The 16423-nt window shown below is 34.2% G+C and overlaps 1 protein-coding gene and 1 long non-coding RNA gene across 10 annotated transcripts; one reads left to right on the top strand and one right to left on the bottom strand.

Moving 5' to 3' along the window:
• Positions 1–441: 441 nt before the first annotated feature.
• LOC147387902 (uncharacterized) lies at positions 442–12642 on the top strand. Of its 9 annotated transcripts, none has more exons than XR_015171278.1 (8): positions 442–813; positions 5206–5418; positions 6852–6931; positions 7702–8890; positions 9646–9695; positions 10153–10369; positions 12130–12196; positions 12279–12642. It is a non-coding gene; the product is annotated as an uncharacterized LOC147387902 (long non-coding RNA). The 9 variants fall into 9 exon arrangements; XR_015171276.1 differs by having other exon boundaries at positions 447–813; positions 7702–7772; positions 8809–8890; positions 9646–10369; positions 12279–12640; XR_015171279.1 differs by having other exon boundaries at positions 451–813; positions 7702–7772; positions 12279–12640.
• A 471-nt stretch (positions 12643–13113) lies between these two features.
• Positions 13114–16024, bottom strand: LOC147387901 (cyanidin 3-O-glucoside 7-O-glucosyltransferase (acyl-glucose)-like). Its single transcript, XM_086421814.1, has 6 exons — positions 16018–16024; positions 15644–15778; positions 15512–15594; positions 14576–14664; positions 13782–13869; positions 13114–13690 (listed from the first exon to the last, which is right to left on the bottom strand). Exons 3-6 carry the CDS (start codon positions 15565–15567, stop codon positions 13408–13410), a joined length of 516 nt encoding a protein of 171 aa, XP_086277940.1. The 5' UTR covers positions 15568–15594; positions 15644–15778; positions 16018–16024; the 3' UTR covers positions 13114–13407.
• Positions 16025–16423: the final 399 nt, after the last annotated feature.

Here is a 16423-nt window from a genome sequence, read left to right as displayed (position 1 = left end):
TAAGAGTGATTTACCCAAAACACCATTGGTGCATTTTTATTACAAAAACTCTCTTGGAGTTCTGATAACTCAAAGGAAACCTTGCTTTACGAAGTTTGTTACCTACCAAACCTAAACGTTGGAGTGGGGATCCACATCATTGAATTCAAAATGATGAGATTAAGTTGTTGTATTCCATTTTCCTTTTCACTGCTTTTGCTACATATGGAACTTTCTTCTAATGAATAATTGCAGAAATTTAAGAAAATAAATTAAAATCATAAAATTTAAATTATTATACGGTACACACCTTATTATTATTAATTATTAAATTGAAAATAAAATTTTCCAATTTTTATTTATTTATGATTTACTTACAACCTTCGACACCGATTTCAATTTATCTCCACTAGCCTTACCAACCAATATTTTAATAAAATAGAGGAGAAATAAAATAAAACAGAGTGTAAATTGAAGTGGAAAAAAAAAACTAATTGACAAAAAATATATATGTATGTTTTTTTTATTGATCTACTCTTATGGGATGAGACTTACAACAGAGACGAATTTCTTATCTTCCCTTTCTCGCTTCTCTGTTCACGTACGCACAAAACAAACCTCTCTTTGTATCTCCCTTGAGATACCCTAACCCTAACCCTAACCCTAGAGGTAACTCTAACCCACCGCCATCGCTAATCCAATACGATTTCGACCGATTCTCATCGATTTCTCACCGATTCGCTACCGAGTCTTACCGATCTGATCGTTTTCTGCAGGAATAACGATGAAAGGAGGCAAATCGAAGGCCAGTACGGCTAAAAAAACCGATAGCAAGTAAGTTTTCTCTTATTGTAGATCGATTGTATATTTTGTTTCGATTTTTTTGAATTTCTGGAGAAGATCGGATGAGATCGTATAGTTTCAGATCTGAGATCTCGTAATTTTTGGATTTGTTAGATTATCTGTGAAATAATTAGTTTTACCTTTTTTCTCCAAATAAATATCTATTCATTGTTGATCTTAATTCTTGATTAAGGGATTATAAGTTAAATTTATAAACATTTGTTTATTTTATTTAATATTTATCATTCAAAAACATATTATCGATCTTAAATCTTAATTGGTATTCAACGATACCTGATAGGGATTTATTTAGATTCCAATTATGATATGTGGAATCAACCCATTGACACCACCCCCTATATGTTATATGAGTCGTGTTGGAGTGACCTCAAGCTGGAACCTCATATTGCAATTCTTGCTGTGAAAGTGGATAGGAATCGTAAATGCTTTTTCACTCGTAATACATTGGCCCAACAGAATTGAACCAGGTCCAACCGTGCTCAAACCAATTTTTACAAATATTCAGCTGGTTCGTATTATGGTTTTTAAACTCGTCCGAGACCGAGACATATCACCCGAGTTAACTCGGTATTAGAGCTGAACGAGACCAACTCACAAAGTTATTTTTTGACCGAGATTTACGAGTCACAGTTCAATTTATTGATTTGTCTCATGAGACGTTTCAAACGTATAGAAAAACTCATCCGAGATGACTCGGTATCGGAGCTGAATGAGATGAGACGAGATACCGAGTTTAAAAACCATGGTTCGTATTTTGAAATATTGGAAAATATCCAATTTTATCATTTAGTTGCTTTGAACTAAATAAGAATATGCCTCATGGTTTTTAAACTCGTCCAAGATCAAGATGTATCACCCGAGTTAACTCAGTATCTGAGTTGAACGAGACCAACTCACAAAATTATTTTTTGACTAAGATTTACAAGTCACAGTTCAATTTATTGATTTGTCTCATGAGACGTTTCAAACATATCGGAAAACTTGTCCGAGACGACTCGGTATCGGAACTGAACGAGACGAGACGAAATACCAAATTTAAAAACCATGATATGCCTAAAAATACCACGTGTCTATCTATTTCAATCACACTAATCTAGAGGTTTGAGAAGCTGTGTTGTATAAATACCACATGGCTATCAAAGAAAGGTCATTCGAAACAAATATCAAGGATAATGGTGCTCTCTCACGAACCTGAATTTGAGCCAAGCGAACCGAGAACTAGGTAGCATAGGGTGATAGTGCTCTCTCACTCCCCCCTGCCCATCTAGCATTCTTATGCTTATTATCTCTCCTTACCACCTTCATCTCTCACTTGCGCACACTTCACTCCCAAAGTACAAGGCCAATGGAACAATCCAGCATGAGTCCATCTATGATTTTTTTTGTTTTCGTGATGGCATAGCCACCTCTCTTGAGAGTCTACACTATGACAATCCGGTGGTTCTCCCTTGTTCATACGAGTTTCAATGCGAGTCCATATTACATGAAAAAAATATAAGGGAGTCTACTCATGATTCCTAAAGATTTCACATCACTCGAGATCTGTTAGGCAAAGATGTCAAGTTAAAAGGGAGAGTGCACTGTGGGGGTATAATTGCCCCCAACAACTTCTATACTCCATACTTCTATTTACACAACTAATTTCAATTTCTACCATTCAATGGGAATTATAGTTCGTCCCATAAAGAACAATATGAGCTCTTCAAGTGGGATTTTGATATAGAATTTCAAGCTCTTATCATAAGATATTGTCAATTTTCATAAAGACTCAACTTGGGTTTTTCCTTACAAATGCATTTCAAAATAAACACAATAGTTTAAAATTTTATCTTGTCCATTTCTTTTTGCAAAATTTAAAGACATTAGAGGCTACCCACCGTAATTGGGTCAACCTTGTCCACAATTTGAACATAATCAAAGGGCTCCCAAGTGAGAAAATTTTCCATATTATTGCAAGCATTCACAATGAAGTCAAATGAGAAAGGCTCGAGCATATTGTTTAGAACTATGAATCCCATGGAATGAGTCAGGGTAATCTATTTCATGTGGAGATTAGAACAATTCCCCCTTCAATTTTGATAGTTAATATATTTCCAGCCCACCACTTGACAAGTTTGTATGATAAATCACCTGAACGAACACATGAAATAGCCTAGATCATCAGCAGTAGCAGATTTACAATGGGGGCACTTATGTCCGTAAGAATTTAAAAAATTGTAAGATTTTTTTTATTTTTTATTTTTTGGGATGAGTGAATTTTTATTGATAAGAGGACAAGAAGTCCTCAGAATAAACAAACTACAAACTCTCACTACTAACAATATCCCACTTAAATAGAAAATCTTTAAAAAATAACCCTTTAAAATCTTTATATTGCTTACACCAAGAGAACAACAAATCAAAAATGTTAAAAATTAACTTTTGCATAGAGCTTTTTTCTCCCATCAAGCGTGTGTCCGTTCATCTCTTTCTACAAACCCAACAAATTGCAAATGGTAATAATCTTCAACCTATCAGAAAGTTTGGACTTCCGATCAAATAAGAGAGAAATAATTGATTGAGCTTGATACCAATATATTTTAAAAAGAGCACAAAAAAACAAAAAAAAGTAAGACCACACACCACAAGTAACCTTACAATGAATAAGAAATGATCTACCAACTTTTGACTCATTTTGCACAAACAATAATAATCAATCAAAAAAAGACTTTTACGTCTTAAGAGATCAATCGTAGGAAGATTATTCAAAGCTGCCAACCAAATGAAAAAGAGATTTTGGTAGGCACATTTGAAGACCAAATGAGGGTAGTAGGAAAATAAGGATTTTGATTTCCTTTTAGTAGAGAATGGAAAGATTTAATAGAGAAGCTCTCATCACGACTGCCTTTCCAAATTTGACGATCCACCCTTTCCAGGGAAGGTCCTATGGAAAAAGCAAGTTAATGAGAGCAGTTACATTTCCAATCTACCAATTATTCAATCTTCTTCTAAGCCTAAGATCCCATGATACACCTGTCTCATTCATAAGGGCTTTACTCGCCTTTGCATAGATAAAATCTTGGCTCTGCCCCTGATCAGTTTGGAATATTTTTTTGTTCATATTATGTCATATTTACAATAAACAAGAGCACGTGATCTAAATTGCTCCAGTTTTAGAATAAACATAACCTGAGATATGTCATTTCCTTGATATTGAAAGTTAGATACCGACTTCCTAAAATACCATGGAGCACTTTCCCCTCGATTTGATTGATTTTAGTAATGAATGTTTGGCAACAAGTACATTATAAATGTGCTATTTGGTGAAACCTATCCATTGGATTTGAGGGTCCCAAAGATGTCGAGATCCCATTAATAAAAATACTCACAAAATAACTCAAATCAAGCCAATGAAAATAGCCAATCAAGTCGATTTTCAGTGTGCATGTCCACCGTGAGGTAGTCCGTTACATTCACGAGCTAATATCGGCAAAAGATAATCCAAATTTTGGTTTTGATAAATTCATATAAAGTTCTAATTTCAATACAATATCATTGTTTTTTAAGTACGTACGTAATTTATCAACTCGTTTACAGCACACCGATTACAAACAAAGGAGAAATTACAAGAGCAACCAATCTTCAAGTTATTCATCAATTTTTCTCACCCTCGCAAGAAAATTCTTTTATAATTTTACGAACTTCCATCCTAAGTAGAAATCCAAATCCAAGAACCACTTCGAATAATAAGAAAGAATAGAAAGAGAGAGAGTCAATAAAAAATATACGATATTTGCACTCAAAAATCACATTTAAATAGAGATATTTGCGAAAACATCCACGTTTTTTGTTCTAATTATTGAACACCATTCAAATTATTTACGAAAGTGACAAACTTATGAGTTCATAAAAGGTGTAAAAAGTGAACAGTGTACTGCATGCATGCAGTGTATTGAAATTAGAATTTTGACATATTAAATGTACAATTTGGAGATTCACCATATTAAATGAGTTGTGATAATTTGAAGCCCCCCTTTAACATACGCCCCCACGTCATAGAACCATAGATCATTTGCCGTGGTATACATAAGAAAAAGATTTATGATTCTGTGTATTCCGAGGCAAATGATCTATGGTTCTATGATGGCGGTGTATGTCAGAAAATCATTATTATATTTAAATATATATCTCAGTGTGTTATACAAAGAATTGGAGTGGCAATAGAAGCTCTATTTTTATATGAGATCAATCCAATTGAACAAGTCTCACCCAGGTTATGTATGATTATGCAAGGAAAATGTATCCAAAACAAATTTTCTGCCATTCCATCTAACAAACCCAGACACTTACACACGTGTGGTATGGTTGCATGGAGAAAAGCAGGTAATCTAGCCATACGGCGTACCATATTAGATTTATCCAACAGTTTTATCTATCTTACGCTTCAAGCCTATAGCGCACTACACCAGATCCATCCAATGGTTCCTCAGCATGGAAGAAACCTTAATGAATCCAAGTTCTATAGCAGTTCCTCTGATCTTCCTCATTGTCATCGTTCTGCAACTCATCCCAATGTTCTTAGATCGTCAGAAAAAGGTACTCATCAGTCCTTCTTTTATTGATTTTCTCAGACATTAAATTTTAAATTATAAGTTCCAGATGTTTTTTATCCATTTATACATAACAATCTCTTGAGATTTGGTGATTCTTAAGTTATTCGTCTTAATCGGTTATTAATGGCATCTAGTTTTCTTTTAGAGACCATTTTTTTTTTATTTTTTATGTGGAAGAATTGTGTTTTTTTTTTCTTTTCTTATATGAAGTGAGCCATTGCCCTAGAAACAATGTTGCTGTTGTTGAAAACTAGTCAATCAACCAGATTTGCACTTAATTCCGTCATATATGGCGTGTTATTCGACTGTTGAAAAATTAGGATTGTTGTCGGTCTTCATTGTTACTCATCCATCTCAGCATTATCATCATCTTTGCTACACAATCATAGCTTGTTTTATTGTCTTCGTATGCATTTTTCTTTTAATTTGATTGGGGTACATCACACATGTAACACCACCGAAGCATGTCCCTATATTAACCATCCATCTCTAGTTCCATGCAAAACATTCTTTATATTCTTTTTACTAGAACCAAAGTATTGAAAGTGGTCGCTTTTGAGTATTTCATGGCAATCATTCTTTCTTTTGCACTTCATGTGCTCGTCTTGGTTGTACTTATCTTAAAGCCCTTGGACTCTAAAGCATCTTTCCAGACTCTAGAGTTATAGTTTTATGTCGACTGTTTCTCAAGTCTCATCAACTAACAATATGTCATCAATCTCTTTAATCTAATACGACGTCATCGGGTTCCCAATAATGTGCTTATATATTTTTGTAAGTGTGCCCAAGGAATGTTTTCATGCATGCAATGGGAAAATATCTTTTACCCCCGTAGAAGTTTCTAATTTGTGAAAGCTTGTTCTAATGGAAAGAATATATCCAAAAAGTTTCTATTGCTAATTTTTTTTCTGTGAAAAAAGAAATTTGATGTGAGCTCATTTTTTAATAGTTTTTCTACTGTGGGTCTTAGATATAGACTATACTGACTATTTTATAATGGTCATATTTTAAGGAGAATGGGAGATAGATAATGTTCAGGAAGAACATGAAGAAAATAGATGCTGGCTTGATGTCATTATCAATGCAGCACCCTATGACCATATATCATATGAAACTGTGAATTTGGATTTGGTATCAAAATAACTTTCCTGTCACTGAACTAAGAAGTTTTAGGGCATCAAATAAGTTAAATTGGGGAATTGACTTGCTCATGCCTGTAAAGACTAAACATATTAAAAATAATTGTAGTTGGGTGGAGCACAATTAGAACATATCAAATTGCATTCATAAATATAGACCGACTTAAGCATTTAAATGATTTATTTGAAAAAAAATGTTTTGCCATTTTCTTTTCAATTGGGAAATCTTCTCCTCCTCATTTGATAACTTTATAAATTATTTTGTTTTGATTTTCAGAGAGAATTGTTTAATGATGAGCAAATCCAATTGCGCCAACAAATAAAGGAGCTGTTAAAAGAGGCGAGCTCCTAATCCAAGTGGGTAAAATACTTAAATTGGGCTTTTATTTCAAATTTTCTCTTAACGATGCTTAGCCAGGGTTTTTTTTAATTATTTATGTTAGTAGCTTTAGTATTATTATACTTGAACCTTTATTTCATCATTCCATGATTGAATATTATTTATCAGAAATGACAAAAAAAAAAAAAAAAAACTAATGGTTAGTTCGACCTTCTAAAAGAATGAAGGTGCCAGTAACGAACTTGGCAAGGCTTGAGGAGTTTTGATCCCATGGTCTAGGTTCAGAGCGTGTTGAACCCACCATCACCTCTGTTGACTACTACCCCTTGCTTGGATGGCAAAAAAGAGAAGGAAAAAACCTTCTACAAATCTCTACTCTATATAGAGAGTTGACAAAATTGTCGCGTTTGTTATTTCTAGAACTGGTTGGCTTGACTTTAAAAGGAAGTGTATGTACTAATCTAGTACAATTTCATCATTTTGTAGTTTATTAATGCACACTTGATTCATTAAAGTTATTAGAGGTTTTTTTTTCTCATGAATGTGAGGGGCACATTGCTCCACTCCTCTAGATCTCAGATGTTGTTCCTTGAGCCAAGTCCAACTTTTGTGATTGAGCAAGTCATGGTGCACTATATTATGTTCTAGAGTCTAGACTACTTCCATTCAAGCTTGCGTGCAACATAATAACTATAACGAAAAGATTTAACTATTAACCTACCCAATTATTTCTCTAGTACAAATATATGACATTTATCCTTCCACTCTGCTTTGTTTGTGGTGGCAGGCCATCAACATTTGCACGATTTGCAAAACTTAAAAGGATGGCAGCAGCTAAGGAGAAGGAACTTCTACGAAGTATGTATGGATTTATCAAAGTAATATACCTTGTTTGGGGATTTATGCAAAAAATAGGGCCGAGGTTTCTTTAAATCCTGATAGGCTTACTTTCATATTTTGCAGTTAAGTATACTAGGAAAACATGTCATTCCTCTCACTTTGTAATGGAAAATATATTCCTATTTGCCCGGAGCCCATGCAGTGGCTCTAATTTTTTTTTTTTGTCCATTTGCAAGGACAACACGGCCGTATGTTGCAAAAATTATGGTAGTAGTGTCATTAATGACAAAAGGCTGTAAATTTGGATAGTTCCACTAAAATTTCAAAATTTGCTTTTACACAGCTAAAAATACTTCAGCATCCTCCTTTTATGAGGGGGGTTCTTCCCACTTTCTTTTATTTCATAACTAAACAATAAAAATTGAACCCCAGTAAATGTAGTTCGTCACTAATTTATGACTATTGCTTAGAGCTTTTGCTTCATTCATAATCATAGAACAAAGAAATGGAATGCGAGATAATAGAAGTTGTGTTAGATTTGTGTTAGATGGGAATTCTAAGGTTGTTAACACCTTTTTTTGGTGTAAAATTTACAAGGAATTTAACGCTGTTTTCTTTGATGCCTTTATAGGGAAATGGGTCTGGGTGTGTAACGTTTTAGTCCCATGGACCCACCAAAAAAGGTTTCTTTTGCCTTCTATATTAATATATCTATAGATATAATGGATGCTGAGGGCTATTTTTATCCTCTTATTAGGCGGATCTTATTTTTTCATTTACATCTTTTTCTCGACAAAAAGTACATTATTGTTTGTAAAACATTGGAAATTATACATGTTATGACTCTTTAGTTTGTCCAACTGTACTCTTGCCATTTGAACATGTACTCGTTCCATTTATTTATTCTTCAACCCCGCTCTCCCATCCAATGGATTGCATTTTCATCACTTCATGCCATATTTTTGTTTTTGTGCCTTTTTGTTTTCTACGATGGTTGCTTTTAGGCCATTTTGTCTCTTATGCATTGTCATATGAGGCACTGAAGATTTTAAAGGTAGTCACATATCTACTGCTGATATTGTGGTTTTGGAGAGATCCAGTTGCTACCATATCTCAGCATCTCTTGCAACCCTTTGGTAATGTATTCTTAACATAGCTGTTCTGTAAGTGTGGGCCACTGTGCTTTCCTATTTGGTTTTCGGAAATTCCAACTTTACAATATTGTTTGTTATCAATTGCCATAATAGCAGTTCCACATCTTTCCATTTGTTGAACTTAGAATAGTTTCTATTCATATTATTAAGCTGAATGACACCAGGCCGTTTAGACATACAAGACCTAGAGGGGTATCAGTAAGGGTTGGAATATATATTGGCTCACATTGGGAGAGCAAAGTCATCGTTCAGGACATTTAGATAATTGTATTAGATTGTCGGAAAATGATTTAGATTATTTCATCTTAAAAAAACAATAATTTCAGACCTGTATGTACCATCATATGTGCCCCAGAAAAAGTTCTTTTTCTAGCAATAAGGATTTTTTCTCAAAATAAATGTTGTTTGAAGTAAGGTTCAAAATTTTGTCTTGAGGGAATGTTTTGGTGAAGGAAAAAACTGGAATATTCACTGAGGCGGAATGAAACATTCATAACTTTTTGATACATGAACCAAATATTGTAAAAAAGCTATAGGTTATAAACTTCTTGGGTATATGCTTCATGTGACCACCCTTGATAATATTCCCATGTTGGCAATAATGGTGTTCTGAAGCAGTGGTGGTAAAAATTTAACTTTCTTCAATCCAGAGCTCTGCAATGCAAAATCAATTATACATGGATTTTTGAGAAATGCATCATCTTAATTTGGTTTAATATGTTCTCGCCTTTTCACAGGGTAGATATTGTCTGGGAGAGCTGTAGATCCTGCAAGTGGTCTCGTCATGGTAAATATGAATTAAAATGGAAAAAGTTTTTATCTTTCATGGAATGTTGTTTTTCTTTGTCCATCTGAGTTCTAGCACTTGGCACTCATCGATCTAGATTGATCTATTGGTGTGAGGCATCACTTGGATTGTGTGTAGCCCGTAACTATCTCAACATATAGTCCCCCTACTATTAGCTGTTGTATCTGTCACCCATCCAAGTTTTAGCTCAGATTAGAAGATTTTAGGGTCCTCCCATCCATCGATCCCTGCCAATTAACAGTTATTTTAATTAATGAAAGTGGCACATTAACCTGTACAAATAAAATTATTTATTTTTCAACCAGATGGATACACATCAAGTGAGTAGTTTTTTATTTCTTAAAAGATGATTTCCTGATCATTTTGCTAATGCTACTACTATTGGTTAATCCCTTGGTTAATAATATCCAACCGACTTGGCAAGTTTATCTGTCAGGAGCTCACAAAGTAAGGGATGAGCTGTATCGATATTAGCTTTAGCATTCCTACAGAAAGACAAAGGAAGCACACCAACAAATTCATTCCAAACAGCTCCATCTGCCTCAAGCTGTGGCTCACCACCACCTATCAGAGACGTACAGAACCCTCGGCTACTCTGTTTCTAGAAAATGAGCGAAGGCGAAGAACCTGAATTCGTCTCTGCAATTCCCATGGTGAGCTCTCCTTTGTGTACTTCTCAGACAAAATCCTTGAATCGGAGCCAAGCTAGCACAGCAATAAAACATAAATTTTCTACCAGATTTGGTTCTATCACCTTCTGCCCATTTGATTTCCATCTAAGTAACTAACTATCTAAGGTTTTATTTTAATTTGAGATACTCCTATGTTTTCAACTAATGACATGCCTCCTTTGACCCTATTGCTCCCCTCCCTGCAATTTTTCCCCTTCTTGCTTTAATTCTTTTGATTAATTAGATAACCCTTCACACTTTGATGAATATTTGAGATACCCCACACTTTGTTTTCAAACTGATGACATGGCCCATTCAACCTGTTTTGTCATTTATAGAACTAACAGAAAATGATCTAAATAACCTCATTTTCAACTGGCATAAAAAAATAATTATTTCCCTAAAATTAGCCATCTTCAACCTCTATAAAAAAATTAATTTTAATCTATTTAACTCCATCTTCAATCATCATTTTGAACATTGTCATAAATCTTTCTATAAATCCTTAGAACTTTTTATCATAACTCTCATCATCTTTTACTTTAAAAATCCTATCTTATTCTTTTGGAAGGTTAAAGTACATCTCAAAGTTTAAAATTAGGGTAAAATTTTTACCCAAGAGGTTGAAGATAACTGGTTTTGGGAAGAGATCAAATTTGAAAGGTTTTCAATTTCAGGTTAAGAGGGTAAGGAAGTCATCTAATTTTTTTTCTATTAGATAAGACCAAGGTCGAGGGGGCATGTAGGTGTTTTGATAGATATTTGAGATAGCCTCCTATGTTTTTAAATTAATAACATTGCTCCTTGACTTGAGGCTTATCTCATACACTAATGAGAAATCACCTAAATACCTTTTTTTTCAACTTCTAATAAAAAACCTTGAATATATTCTCCAAATTAAATCATTTATCTTCAAGCTCTTTAGTCTTACAATTAAATGTACTTTGCCTCCCATAATGAAAATTACCTCATATCATAACAATAAAGTCCTTGTTTATTTTTATTTTTTTTCCACTATACGAAAAAAATATATTGTAATTTAGGGACTATGGAAAAAAGGTATTGGACATATAAAGTATACGAATTCTAACAACAATTTTTTCCCCTTCTTGCATCTGTTTTTTCTTTTTTTTTTTAGTCTTTAGTCTATGATAGTACATGGCCTCGGTATAGCTGGGGGATTAGAAGCCATTGATACAATTAAGGCCATAACTACAGGGTGGTTGCATCCAACCATTAACCAATTTGTATGTACTTCTTCCAATAATTCTTCTAAAACTGGTTTATGAAGTTAAAGAACACTTTTTAGGGGATTCCCATGAAGGTGATTTCTTTTTAAAATTTATTTATGAATTATTCATTTTGATTTTGAAAATGATGAATTACCATTTTGGATAACAAAATATTTCAATTAAAATGAAGGAAATTTTTTCTTGCAACTAACTTTTCCTCACTTTAATTTTAGTAAATAGTTATAAAATTCGCTTGATAAAATGATAAATCTTTTATCCCTTTTAAGTAAAATACTTTAATTTAAAAAAATAATTTACCATTTTTGAAATTAAAATGAATAGTGTACTAAAGTGGGAATTTGACAATTTTCAGCACTGTTTGGGAAAATTAACCTTTTCAAAATTATTTTTTTTAAAGATTTTTCATTTTCATTGATTTCAATTTCAATATTGGATAGCTTCAACTATTTGCCAAACTGATTTATCCTCATTTTTTTTTCATAAATGTAGAATCTCGAGCCTTCAATTACGTTTGATACCATCCCAAATAAAGAACAACATCATGAAGTCATTGCTGGTGAGATTTGGACCCTTCCTTTCTAATTTTTTGAAAACAAATAAAAAAATCTGACTTATCTATAATCTTTTGTTATTTGCAGCCATTTCAAATTCTGTTGGGTTTGGAGGGCAGAATTCTGTCTTGGTTTTTTCAGCATTTAAATCATGATTTATCGAGGTGTCGATAATTATCGAAGAGCAACAAACTAGCTCTTCCCAAGATAGATTTTTTATAGAGGTTGTTCCATTATTTTATTTTCTAAGAGTTCTTCACTAGCTCTTCAGGGTATCTATGTTGTTATATTGCAGAACCAACCTTTAAAAAAAACAATGAACATTAAATAAAATAAAGGGTAATTGTGTAATGTTGTTAAAGTGAGTGTAGGAGGGATTTAAACTTTCAGAGAGAATACGCAAATGGTGTATATATATATATATTTATTGTCTGGAGTCTAGGGTCTTCATCAATGATTACGATTGGAAACTGGGGAAAATTTTTGATTTTTGGGTGTATGATTGTGCATTTTTCTGCAATGTGAATGAAATTTCCATTATCTTTTTCATTAGATTTTGAGTCAAGTAATCTTGTTAGATCACAAGTTGAGGTTAAGGAATTTTTTTTAATCTTTAAATTGTCTTCTTTTATTTTATAATTTTTTAGTACCCAAGGAACTAAGGGTATGTTTGGTAACACTTCTGAAGTTTGGAGTTTAAAGTCTGAAGTCTGTTTTACACTACGTCATAAAGCATCAAAAACGACTGCCCCTGCAGTCGAAAAAATAGTCGTTTTAAAAGGAGTGGTTTTTCAAAAACGACTGTCCAAAACAGTCGGAAAAAACGACTGTCCAAGACAGTCGGAAAAAAACGACTGTAAAATAGGGATATAGCGACGGTTCCCGACCGTCGCTATAGGGTATTTTTTTTTAAAATAAATTTATTTTACACCTGCCCCCCTCACATGTTGCTGAATATTGGAGATACCCCTATGTTTTGATATTGATGACCTAAACCCCAACTAACAACATGAAAAGACCCAAATACCCCTTGTCTTCAACTTTCATAAATCTAACTATTTTCAGAACCACCTGCTGTAAATTATCTAATTTTAGAAGATAAAATGAAACAATACAAGCCAAAGAACTCACTTGATATAGTATATATGGTCAAGATCAAGAAGTGGGATATTACTTTGGACAAGATCTCCAAGGTGGGGGGCCTATCAACTTTGCCCTAAATACAAGCCAAAGGACTCATTTGATCTTTTTCTCTGTACGCATTGGTAGCTGATGAGTGTGCTAGCAAACTATGATGCATTCCTATGTAGGGGTCCACAAAGTCATTGCCAGGCCTGTAGCTGAGATAGCCAGCCCGATGTGAGCAAATCGAAGGTGGAAATGTTGGGTCGCCAATGGTTGATAAAAACACAGCATTGGGCACATTGATAGTGGTCCAGTGGGAGACCCTATCACCAAACTCTCTAAAACACACATCTGCATATTCTGTAAAATCCCCACTGAACCAGAAAACAAATCCAACCCATGTCACATGAAATCTTATGTGCAAATAATAAAAGAGATGCTACAAAGGAAAGGGTGTAAAATTACATTATTTTGGGGCTCAGCCATCCTCCATGTTCATCTTCAAGTATTTGAGGGAGGTCCAAGTGGAAGATAGTAACATGTGGTTCAACTCCTACAAGTTCCAATAAATTGAAAATGCAGCCAATAATAAAGGCCTCTCATGGTTTTAAAACTTGTGCTTTGACGTCTCGTCCATGAATGAGATTGAGTTGTCCGATTTATTTGAATCGTTTGATTCAACAATGAGATAAAATGGAATGACTAACTTTTGAGAAATGTCTCGTTCATGGACGATATCACTCAATCATATAGCTCGGCAGAAGCCCATATGTCAAGATGGATCCATCCCTTTAAGAGAAAGAAAATGGATTGGCCTATAGATTTTGTGCTAGTTGACTTAATCAAAAACTCCTTATACTTGAGCTTCTTCTTAACTCAATAACTTCTGTGGCCAATGTAAATAAAGGCCCTATCCATCAAAATTTTAATTGTCATCAATAGAGTTTTGTATCATTAAGTGAATAAATAAACAGAAACAAAAGTAAAAAAACTTCATAAGAAACTAAATAAGTGACAACCTGTCATGAACAATTTTGTCAAATTTATTGGCATTCATTTGAATTGCTCACCGAGCAAGGGCAGCGAATCAAGATACATTCTATCCATTATTTCAACAGTACACGGTTAATTGTCAAATGTAACCTAAAATTACTCATTAGTAAGCAAAACATATGCAATAACCACGTGTGATGCAAAGAATACAAGTTCATCTAATTAACTGAACCCAATTAGAAAACTCTGAAAATTAGTAAACTCACCGCTGAGGTCTGGAGACTTTTCTGGAGGCGGGAAGAAAAGCAGAGTTGTGGAGTCCCAAGAATTCAGAGAGTCCCTTGCCCACATTGGCCTGCCCACACACCACACCATTAAAGACTAAACAAAACACACATCACCTATAATCATACATTACTAACTAGGATACTAAAAAAAGGGATAAAAACATGAAATTTATAATCCTATCAAAATGAATTACAATTTAAAATGTTCTAAACATTGAACCCACCACAAAATGAAAATTCAATTGCTCATAAACAAAGAGTAAAGCACAACAATAACAAGAGACAGGTAAAGAAAATTACTCATCTAATTCAACACAAGACATTGGCATCCATAGCTTCTATTGAGGATGATTTGTTGGCTTTCTTCCTTTTCTTCTTTTCTGCCTCTGTAGCTTTGCATTGAGTATTCCTGTGTGTGCGTGTGTGTGTGTGTGTGAGAGAACCTTGTGAACTGCCCCTAATTGAACAACACCTTCTCTAACTGCAATCAAACCTATAGTCTATAGGATTAGACAAACAAATGAGGGGATGAATTCTTAAATCTCATAAGTTTGCATGATAATTGCAAAGAGAGAATTTATGTTTGTATATGAACCTTTATACCAGACTGAAACTAAGCTTCCCATGTCCTTGGATGCTGAAAATTAACAGGACAGAATAAGTATAGATTCTCAATAATTAAATTTGAAACATAAAAAATCACAAACTTATGTTCATATAGCAAAGACTTGCTTACTATGTCTCCTGTGTTATGCCATGCAGACAAGAAATTCCTTATATATCCATTTATGATTATGATCTGCAGCCACTATTCCAATCAAACTGCCCACAAAATCCATATCAAATATTTTGTTTTTGAAACCAAACCAATATATACTGATATTGTGTGGAGAGAAGGAAGAATCAGTGTATCACCTATTTTTCTCTTGCCCATTCATAGTGAAGATTTGGAAGCACTTTAGTGCAGCCATCTTGAATTCAGGGAGCCCACGTTTATCCTTCAATGATGTTGGAGAAGGTTGGAACTGCACCACAAGAGCCACTTACATGGACTAGACGCCTCGGAAATGCTCTTCCATGCCCATTAGTTTGTCTGTCAAGATGCAATTTTCCCTCTTTCCAGGCAGATATTGTGTGGGTCTCAAGTTCTTCCTCCGTCAGATTTGAACCATGATTCCCAAGCTGCAATTCAAAGGGTAAGAGAGCATTCCAATAAAGTAACCTCCCTTTCATTCATCTAGGCATGTAAGCTACTAGATGAAGCACATAACGAGATACAGTAAAGAGCTCATACAACAAATATAAATTCTTAATATAACAAACAAAACTTGTGATGCATATAATGCCCATTGGCTTATCTCGGCATCAAGATGTCTTCTGAATTTATAATTAAAAAAAAAAATTTAATTTTCTTATTTCACCTCTCTCTTTCTCTCTCCAGGTGCTCACTCTTACATCTTCTACATATTAGTAGCTAACCCCGAGGTGTTAGGCTTCAACAGCAATTTCGGACAAATAAGCAGTTAATGCTCATCGGTTGTGAGTTTGATACCCAGATGAGAAGGTACAGTTCCTACAGATTTCCCTGTAATACCAGCAGAAGCCATAGTAACCCCTAGAAGCCTATTGGAAGTAACATTTGCCTCTCCACCAAATATGGGAATGGCCTCTGCATCATCTTTCCCATCCTTGCCTGTTTCTATTGAACAAGAAAAAAAAGGCAGAAATGAACTCAAGTATTATACATAATGATTAATATAATTCAACATGAGAAAATTCCAAAAGCAAACACCTGGTCAGGCAAATACCCTATTGCAAACCAAAACC

Source organism: Akebia trifoliata, chromosome 13 (genome assembly GCF_017979445.1).
Source record: "Akebia trifoliata isolate Shusen 1 chromosome 13, ASM1797944v1, whole genome shotgun sequence".
Lineage (NCBI taxonomy): Eukaryota > Viridiplantae > Streptophyta > Magnoliopsida > Ranunculales > Lardizabalaceae > Akebia > Akebia trifoliata.
Note: the sequence above shows the minus strand (reverse complement) of the source record. Positions and strands in the feature narration are given on the sequence as shown.

Excerpts from the sequence above, each read along its gene's own strand:
- LOC147387901 (XM_086421814.1), bottom strand. The coding sequence starts at position 15,567 with ATGGCTGCACTAAAGTGCTTCCAAATCTTCACTATGAATGGGCAAGAG. Across the intron at positions 13,870-14,575 it reads AAAGTCTCCAGACCTCAGCG|GAGTTGAACCACATGTTACT; the intron begins GTGAGTTTACTA and ends TGGAACTTGTAG. Across the intron at positions 13,691-13,781 it reads TGGCTGAGCCCCAAAATAAT|TGGGGATTTTACAGAATATG; the intron begins GTAATTTTACAC and ends TTTCTGGTTCAG.